Source organism: Andrographis paniculata, unplaced genomic scaffold (genome assembly GCF_009805555.1).
Source record: "Andrographis paniculata isolate CXL003 unplaced genomic scaffold, ASM980555v1 Contig35END, whole genome shotgun sequence".
Classification (NCBI taxonomy): Eukaryota; Viridiplantae; Streptophyta; class Magnoliopsida; order Lamiales; family Acanthaceae; genus Andrographis; species Andrographis paniculata.
In genome coordinates, this window is record NW_026137568.1 from 2,303,479 (window position 1) to 2,313,559 (window position 10,081).

At 28.5% G+C, this 10,081-nt stretch overlaps 2 protein-coding genes across 2 annotated transcripts; one reads left to right on the plus strand and one right to left on the minus strand.

Moving 5' to 3' along the window:
- The first annotated feature begins 1,252 nt into the window (after positions 1–1,252).
- Positions 1,253–3,164, plus strand: LOC127249262 (transcription factor WER-like). Its single transcript, XM_051271989.1, has 3 exons — positions 1,253–1,546; positions 1,624–1,753; positions 2,575–3,164. Exons 1-3 carry the CDS (start codon positions 1,414–1,416, stop codon positions 3,152–3,154), a joined length of 843 nt encoding a protein of 280 aa, XP_051127946.1. The 5' UTR covers positions 1,253–1,413; the 3' UTR covers positions 3,155–3,164.
- Positions 3,165–7,780: 4,616 nt separating this feature from the next.
- LOC127249048 (zinc finger BED domain-containing protein RICESLEEPER 2-like) lies at positions 7,781–9,877 on the minus strand. Its single transcript, XM_051271640.1, has 3 exons — positions 9,787–9,877; positions 7,951–8,688; positions 7,781–7,809 (listed from the first exon to the last, which is right to left on the minus strand). Exons 1-3 carry the CDS (start codon positions 9,875–9,877, stop codon positions 7,781–7,783), a joined length of 858 nt encoding a protein of 285 aa, XP_051127597.1.
- Between the last annotated feature and the right edge of the window lie 204 nt (positions 9,878–10,081).

The window sequence follows — 10,081 nt, forward strand, 5'->3', positions numbered from 1 at the left end:
ATTATTAATTTTAATTTTCTAATAAATAATATCGAACGTTCGCAACAAGCTCGAGCTCGTTCGTGAATATAATGAGCCAAAATAAATGTCCGTATTCAGCTCGTTTAGCTTAACAAACAAGCTTTTAACGAGCTTAAACAAGCCGAATCGAGTCGAGCTCGTGAACTGTTTATTTGTTTTACAGCTCTAAAGTAGATACCGATAAGTGGGAGGGAGTATTATTTTTTAAAAAAATAAAAATAAAAATACAAAGTTCTATTGATTTTGTTTCTCCTTCATATAATATAAAACAATCTTACTAGCTATTTTACATAAAATATTTATTTTATATATTTTATATTCAAAATAAATATTTTATTTGAAAATTAAAATAAGATTACAAAATAAATATAAAAAATAGAACTCGAATCATTATAATATTTAAGTTTTACTATTTTATAATAAAATATAAAATATTAGATATAGTAAAACTGTGCGTAATACTAATAATGAGAAAACATAATATCATAAAAAATAATGCTCTATTTGTCCTTCAAATTTATTCTAGTCGGTCTTCTAAATTTATCCTATTATTAATTTTGGCAAAGTCAACAAATCAACATTTAATTATTACCCTTCATTCAATACTTATTTGCAATAAATATCACTAACTTTATTACATTCTCTCTCTTTCATTTACTTTACATTTTAATTAAATTTCTAAAAATATCCTCAATTATTTGTAATTTTTTTAATAAAATATTTATTTTTTTTTAATTTTTGTGCTCAACCTAATGTACTAATTTTGATGGATAGAGGGACTACTACTAATAATAATAATACACATTTCATTAAATAACTTACTTTTTTTCACAAATACCCTTACTTTGCATTATATTATTACTTTTATACTAAAAAATAAAAGTAAAAATGTCATTACACTAAAGTAATTGTATACTTTACGAGGGGTAGGAGGGAGTAATAATAATAATAATAATAATAAAACGAAGCTCCGCGTGTTCGGGATAAGCCTGGTTCGCACGAGCCAGATTTGGAAGTCTCTCTGTCCCTTCCTTTCTCTTCCCTTCTTTTTTGTCGTTTTGCTCATAATAAAAGCAATAATAATAACAATACAATCCCTCCCATTAAAGCACGTGGATAATTCCAGTCAACTTAATTTTATTCAACAGGTGCTGCTGCAGGTGCAAGTCTTCTTCCTATGCTCCTTCCCAATTCCCAATTCCCAAATACACACTTCACACTCACACTCTATATACATACATACATATATATATATATATATCATTCAATTTCCAGCTCCACATATAACCATCAGAACTGAACTATCTGCTAAATCGATCCATCCATCGGATTCAAATCCCTAATTCAGACCACAGTCAGTCAGTGAAGAAGCAATTAGTAATAAATAGCAATATGGTTAGGGCAGGGTGTGTTGACGAGAGTGGAGTGAAGAGAGGGGCGTGGAGTGAGGAAGAAGACAACAAATTGAGAGATTATGTTCTCAGATATGGCCACTGGAACTGGCGATTGCTCCCCAAATATGCTGGTATCATTATTTATTACTAATTCTGATCCACCCAGGTTGCAATGATTGATAACTGAGATTTAATTATGGCTGTCTAGGGCTGAACCGGTGCGGGAAGAGCTGCAGACTGCGATGGATGAATTATCTGAAACCAGGCGTGAAGAGAGGCCAATTCACCATCGAAGAAGGAGAACTCGTCAGAAGACTTCACCAGGAACTCGGCAACAGGTGTGTAAGAGAAAGATAATCAAATTAAATTAAATTGTAGTAAATTATACTCCCTCCGTCTCACGTACCATATACACGTTGCCGCCGTTTCTGTCGGTTCCACGTATCATGTCACTTTCCTTTTGGAAAATTATTACACCCTTTAATTTCATTTAAAATTTTTTAATTTTATTTTTTAATTTTAATTAAACTAATTATTTATCTTAATCTTAATTTATAATTATTTATATTATATGATAATTATTTTCACTAATACATTCTTAATTATTTACTAATTACACCCCTCCTAAAATATAGTGTCTACAGTATAACAGACACGGTATCTGAGAAGGAGGTAGCATATTATATACCACCTAATTTTTAATGAAAAATATATATATATATTTTGTTTATTGCGTGAAACTGAAGTTTGCACAAAAGACTCTTCTTATTCAAAATTCATGTTTGGTTCTGAATAAATACATAAATTACTCAAGTTTTATACAAATAAAAATAATAAAATAGTTTAAATAATTTTTTTAATAAAATAAATAATTGATCAATCATTTATTTTTATAATTTTTTTAATGTAAAAATCAGGTAAGAATTTGTTTTTAAAAAACTATAAAATCAAGATTAATCAATTATTTATTTATTTATTTTATTAAAAAAGTTATTTAAGATATTTTACTTGTTTATTTGTACAGTTTTGAACAAAAATGTTTCTTGCAAATTTTTTTTTTTAAGTAAAATACAATGGGTGTTATATAATTTACCGTAAATTAAATTAAAGAGAAAGAGAACTGATGAATAATGATTAATGATTGATTGATTGATCACAGGTGGTCAGCCATTGCAGCAAAGCTCCCGGGAAGAACCGACAACGAGGTGAAGAACTACTGGCACACAAATTTCAACAAGCACCGCCGCAGCAAGAAATCAGCTGCCTGCAAATCTTCAGGATATGTCAACGTCAATGGCAAAATCAAGCAGCAGGCCGTAGATGGTGATCGGAAATCCTCGTCGTTCCGGCAAGAGAATAATAATAATAATAATAATAATTGTCTGAGTTCATCGGAAACGTCAACGTATTCCTCCGGCGGCGGCGATGTGTACGTTTTGGACACGTCATCGTCGTCGTCATCGTCGTCGTGCAGCAGCAGCAGCATTTGGTCAGGCCATGATTATGAAGCGTGGTCGTGTGATCTGGATCCGTTGATCTGGTCTGAGATGTCGAGCTTCAATTGGGACATTGAGGATTCAATTGATTCTGGTGGATTGGTGGGGATGTCATCCTCGTCGTTTTTGGTGGACACTTCTAATTACATCCAAGAATTTGATTTTTCTTTGTTTGATGACTCTACTTTCGACAGTCATATGCCGGGGGTGTTCGATGATGCTAATGTGAGCTTGTTCAATTGATTCAATGAATATACATAGTAATAATAATACTCGTTCGTTTGATCAGACACGAATTTTAATAAAAATAATTAATAATTATTATTTTTTTTCTTTTATAATAAAAAAGAAATGAAAAAAAGTGTAATAATGTTTTAGAGGGTGTTTGAGAAATAATTTTTTGAAAAACTTTTAGTTTATTGAACAGCTTAGCTATTTGATTAGTCAAAAAGCTAATTTTGGTGTTTGGTAAATTAGCTTTTAGAAAAAAAATTTTAAATCCAAAAGTTAATTTTTGAAAAGTTTATCTAACCAACCCAATGTTTTGAAAGAGTGTTGTAATTTTAATTTTGATTATTCCTTATTTACCTTTAAAATTTAATTATTTATTTTATACATATAAATATATTTTCATAGCAGTATTTTATTAATTATTTTTAATATATTTAATTTATTAAATTATATTTTTATTTTTGTAAATTTAAAATAATTACTATTACTAATTATTACATATAAATTATTTTATTTATAAAATATATAAATTTTTAAAACTAAATTAAATAGAAAATATAAAAGTTATTAATTTATTTATATATATTAAAATAATAATTAACATAATAAAAATATATATACGAAAGATTTATTATTTTATATTTTACATAATTTTTATAAAAAATTATTAATTTTTAGTAAATTAATTTTCTCAAATCTAAATAATAAAAATAAAAATAAATATTTTATAATATATTTATAATTTTTAATAATTAATAACAAAAATTCTCATAAATTTCAAATCAAAATGAACAAAATTAAATGTTTTAAAAAATAACATATCAATGTCCTTAATAGTCATTTTATGTATAAACAGGTAGTCAAACAGTTGTTTTACCAAACACTTTAATACGTTAATTGAATTCAAACCAGCTAACTGAATCAGCTAATAGTTAAAAGCTATCATATAATTGTCAAACGCAACTTTAGTTAAAAAGAAACAAAAATATTTTTTTTATGACAACCTTAAAAAAAATGAACATATATTTGAACAACGGAATAAGTAATAATAATAATAATAATAATAATAATAATAATAGCGTTTGTCATGTTCAGTAGCTTTGGGTTTGAACTTTGAAACAACCGTGTGAATAGAAAAATCATAAAACGAATCTATCAATACTATGTCATCTCTTACAACTATTTTATTTTTATTTAATATAGGATGTACAATATCTTGAATAAAAACATATAAATGTATTGTATTAATATATTTTTTTGTACTAAATTTTTTTTTTTTTTTTTAGTGACGTGGGAAGTTACAGCCGCTATCCGAAAGTGTACTAAAATATTTTTAGTATGCACTACTATGGTGCGAGATTATATGATATGTTATCAGTTTATATGTTATTTTTATATTATGTTATATAATTTATATGTTGTATATCTCTCTTGGATGTTATATGTCCTTATATCACGTATTGTCAGTCATGTGTTTTATTTAGATATATATATTGTGTATATATATTGATATGTTGTCTATCTTTATATAGTATGACATTTGTTATTATATCGTGTAGTATCATTTTATATATTATATTTTTATTTATGTTAATATAATTCATCACGTCTTTCTTTTCACTGTATAATATATGTCTTTATATTGTGTATCGTTAACACTAGACTGAAATTTATATTTCATCACAATAAGCATTTCTTATAATCTATAACCTAAAAATTATTAAGTTAAACTTATTTCAAATAGTCTTATCAATTTATTTATTTATTTATTTATTTATTTTTTTTAATTTCATATGTCAATAGGATGTATTTCAAATATCCAAAATTAGTTTATTGATTTCAAATATTTTCTTTAATATTTCAAATAATCTTTCAAGTATAAGTTTGTTTGTTCATAAATACTAATATATATATATATATATAAAGTGAGATAAGTAACAAAATAAAGTTAAGTATTATAAAAAATTAATAAAAATATGATAACATTATCCGAAAAAGAGGTAAATGACATCAATAGTGAGGTGCAGCCCGGCGTGAAACACATAGTAACCGGAGCCCGTGTCAAAATAATAATACTCCTTCCGTCTCACGTAGCGTGTCCGGGGTATTGTAGACACAAGAATTTATGTTAGGTATAATTAGTAGATAATTTAAGATGTATTAGTGAAAATAATTATCCTAAATTATTATAGATTAAAATTAAAATAACTAATTAGTCTAATTAAAAATTTAAAAAATTATAAAATAAAAAATTTAAAATGAGATTAAAGTGTGTAATCATTTTTCAAAAAAGATAAGTGACATGAGATGTGAGACAGACATAAACAGCAATGTGGACACGATAGGTAGAACGGAGGAAGTAATAAAAAATTGACGCGTAATATTGTGCCTTATTATATTTTATTTAAAAATAATTAATATTTTATGATAAAAAAACCGTTTTACGTATCTTATTTTTAATATTTTTTTTTTAAAAAAATTGAGGTGTCGAATGTGGCGCCTATCATTTAAAAAAAATTGTAGACGCCACTATATGTGTCTATCATTTAAATATATAAAAGTATTATTGTTTTATTATATTATTAATAATTATTTATTAATTATTAATATTGATACTCGGTATTAATATTATTTTTATAAATATATAATAATTTTTAATTATAATTAAATTATTATTATTATTGTAAAATATCTACTTTTGTCCTAAATCTAATATAACACATCCAGCATAGCGCGGCTACAACAATTTTTCGGCTCTTGTCATTTTTTTTCTCATTTCTATTCTTTCGTTCTTCTTCTTCCTCGTCTTCTCCAAGCCTGTTACGCTGCCGTCCGGTGAAACACATCGGCCAATACACGCCTTCCACTGACCCTTCGTTGAATTATTTCTGCGGTTCATGCACAAGCAAGATCTCATTGCATTGTCGATAAGTTGAAAAAATAGGAGCTTTTGGGTAGGTAAAGGGGCAAAAGTTATGGAAATGGAGCTAGGAAGAGTACAATTTCGCCCTAATTACACTCGTTTTTCGATTTATTTGGTAAGTATGTAAGTATTTTCTAAATCTATTGCTTCCGCTAGCTATTTTTTTCTTTGATTTAGTGAGTATTTCATAAATCTAATAACGTGAGTTGGTTTTATATTGTGTAGCTGTGACTGTGAAGTTAAGTTAAAGACTTGATGACAAATCTGCCTAGTGAATTAATTTAGATAAAGACTTATTGCTACCCCATATGGTTCAGTCCAATGTGTATGCAAAATGCTTCTAGGGATTTCGGTGGGCAATCGAGCACGATAAGCGGCAAACTCGAGTTGACAACATCGAGGGTGTATTTGAAGGTGAGATTACACTATGTCAACACATATAATTTACATGCATATGTTTCCTGTATGTGTGACTAAGTTTTTCCATCTTTTTTTATTATTATTTTTTCAGAAGCAAGAACTGAATTAGGACAAAATACAATCATTCAAGAATTAGTGGAGAAAGTTAGTTTTATTGCTCCCTTTCCTCTTCTCAGTCAAATCATATTTGTCTTATCCTAATAATTGAAAAGAATGTGTCACCTACCTATTAACCTTTTGGGTTGTATTCACTGACTTTCTATTTGTTGCTTTCAGTTATCGTGATTACTCTTTGATCATCTTATAGATATGGGATAAAATAGCACCTGGTTTTGCCTTATATTTTGATTCACCTTCAGAAATTAATCAATAGCATACGTACATATTAAAATTGACAAAGCTCAAGTACTTTAATTAGTCTTATCTATAATTGGTCCAAAAAAGTGTTTAAATGATCCTGTCAACATCTTCTTTGATCCTTTCCAATGGAAATGTTGTTGTCCCTATCAATATCATCACTGAGTGAATGTGATTCTTAAAAGATACATAGATATCTAAGAATTAGGCCATGTAATTTCACAATATATAATCATCTGATAATAATTTTGGATGATACAGACGCAGAGAAATCCCTATGAATTAACTTCCATTGGAGGATGAAAATTGAAGTATATATCAAACACACATTAATAATTGTTGGACACTAATATGTGTAATATAATTTCAAATAGAGTTTATTTGAGTAAATATCTTTAGCCAATGCTAAAGCATTTGAGTTGAGAAAAGTTCATCGTTTTGTAGTCATAAATACTCATTTCGATTTTAGTTGTGTTTTAATGAATGGATAATCAATCTCCACCTTTGCCTATGTTGTCCAATGGAGATGGCCCAAACAAAAATAATCAGAGGTTCAATATTAATCAACCTAATAACCGGTAGTGGATTACTTCATATAATTTCGACTAAGTTAATAAAAGTTTTAATATGTGTTTACTACATATTAATTGATGTTTATATCGGGGTATTTTTGGATATGCAGTTCCATTGATGAGATTATTTCAGTCATCTCAAGTATATAAAGGACAAATTTTACAAGAGATTGGATTTATTTCTCACAAGTTTCGCTGTATAAACTATACGAATTGTTTAGGATGTTCCAGGTATATATATTTGTTACTAATATTTATTTTCAATTTGAGTATTATCGTCTTAAATTAATATTCTTGAAGTACAACCTTATTATCGATGGGACCCTAGTCACGAGTTTCTTATTAGGGACTTATTATGGAAAGAGTTCAAACAATGATTAAGAAAGCCTTCACAACTGCAAGAAAAAACCGACATAAAATGATGTCCAGATTGGATCCGAGAAGATAAATGGTTGGAAATATTACGTAAATGGGATACTAGAATATATAAAAATATGAAAATACAAAATAAAAAAAAAATACAGATAATATATCACTTGACATCCTCGCCAATACTCGAAACCTCAATCTTTCTCTTTTCCACCAACCCAAAACATCAAGGTTTGCATTGGCATCACAATCATATTTACTTTCACTCAAATAAACATCCAAATCAGATTTTTGTGGCGAGGCTTTATTAGACTTACTCACGTGCATATGAAACTTTGCTTTTTCGGTTAAAACTTCAATTCCAACCCCTCTAGATCCCAAAGAGTTAGAAGTTGAAGACCCTCTAATTTCAGAATGTTTACACTTCGATACAATCGGAGGCCTCTCTTCGGAAGTGTAACTCATGACATACTCATCATAAAGATCATACAAAATCTTCTTGATATCACCCACGTAAATTGAAGCTTCATCCTTACCATAAATTATTGAAAAAACAAAACCAATAAGCTCTTTTTTATATCTTGGATCTAAAATAGCACCCAAAGATATCAACACATTACTGTCTCCCCAATACTTGTCAAATTTCTCTTCCATTCTTAATGCCATAGACCTAATATGTGTGGATTTCTCATTAGGAAGCTCTTTAATCCGATACAACTGAGGGAGGAAAATATTAGCCGTTGGATATTCAGATCCAGAAATCATATTTGTAATCTCATGAAAAACTCCTAAAAACTGGTAAATATCTTCCACTTGGCTCCACTCAAATTCAGTCGGCGCATAACGAAATTCAACATCAATATCAACATATCTAGAAAACACATCTTTAAACTGTAAAGCTGAAGCTAACATCAAATAAGTGTAATTCCATCGTGTTGGACAGTCAAGAAATAATTTCTTCGGAGACAAAGAGAGTTTCTTTTCTATCTTTCTAAATTCAATGAGACGCGCTTCAAAATTACACAAATACTTTATTCCATCCCGAACACAATCAACCACAGACCCAATCTTATTAAGACCATCTTGCACCCACAAATTCAAAATATGTGCACAACAACGAATGTGAAATATCCTTCCCCCAATACTTAATTGTTTTCTCAACAACAAATCATCTTTCAATCTCTTCACACACACATCATTATAAGAAGCATTATCAACTGTAATACTAGACACTTTATTTTCAATTTCTCAATCAATGAAACATCTTCTAAGTGCATCAACAATAATAACATATGTATGTGGGGATGGAACATTACAAAAATTCAACACTCTCTTTTGTAATAACAATTTGTCATCTACAAAGTATCTAGCCACCACCATATATTGAACATTTTGGTTCGACTTCCACAAGTCAGTTGTAAGACTAATTCTTGTAACACCCTTTAACATTGATTTCAACTTCTGTTCTTTATAGATTCAAAAGTAGTCATACAATCCTTCTTCACAATATGTCTACTAATCTTTTGATGAAATGGAGAAATAGCTTTCAAAAAACTTGTTGAAAATGGCATGCTCCATCGTCAGAAAATGATATTTATGAGCTAAAATCATATAGGATGCAAGTTCTCATACCTTAGCATGATCGTACCAATAATTTTCAATCGAAGTTATCCATTCCGAATGAGATTCAGTAGTGAAAGAAAGAACTTGATGTTCCGAAGACAGTGATGTTTTAATGCAACTATCTAGATGACGCTTGTAAGTAGTTGTCGTTCCTCCCGGATTTCTTGAGAAAATCCATTTACAATGATTGCATTGCACTTTTAATGACGCATCAGGTTGAGATATTTCTTTCATATGTTGCCACACATACGATTTCCTAGCTCGACTCTTTTTTTTTTTATAAGTCTCCCTATCTTCTTCCATGTTTTTTTCTTTATTCTTTTGATGGCTATCAGAAAAAATCTCCAAATCGATGACCTTGTGCATTTCATCATCCTCACCTTCATGAATGGAAACATGTTCAACAAGATGATCAGCAGAATTCATTGTAGGATCAGTAGATGAACTTTGTTGGGATTGACTTTGAGACATAGCTAAAATTAAAAATATGAAAAACATTAGAAACTCTTATCGAAATTGAAAATTATGATGACCAAATTGAATATTATTGAAATAAATATAGGAATTTGCATATATAGTCATAATAATCAAATTGAATATTTATTTAAATATTTATATATGTATCTGTGAACTGTAAATATATAATATATATTGATAAAGAAAGAAAAATTCGTA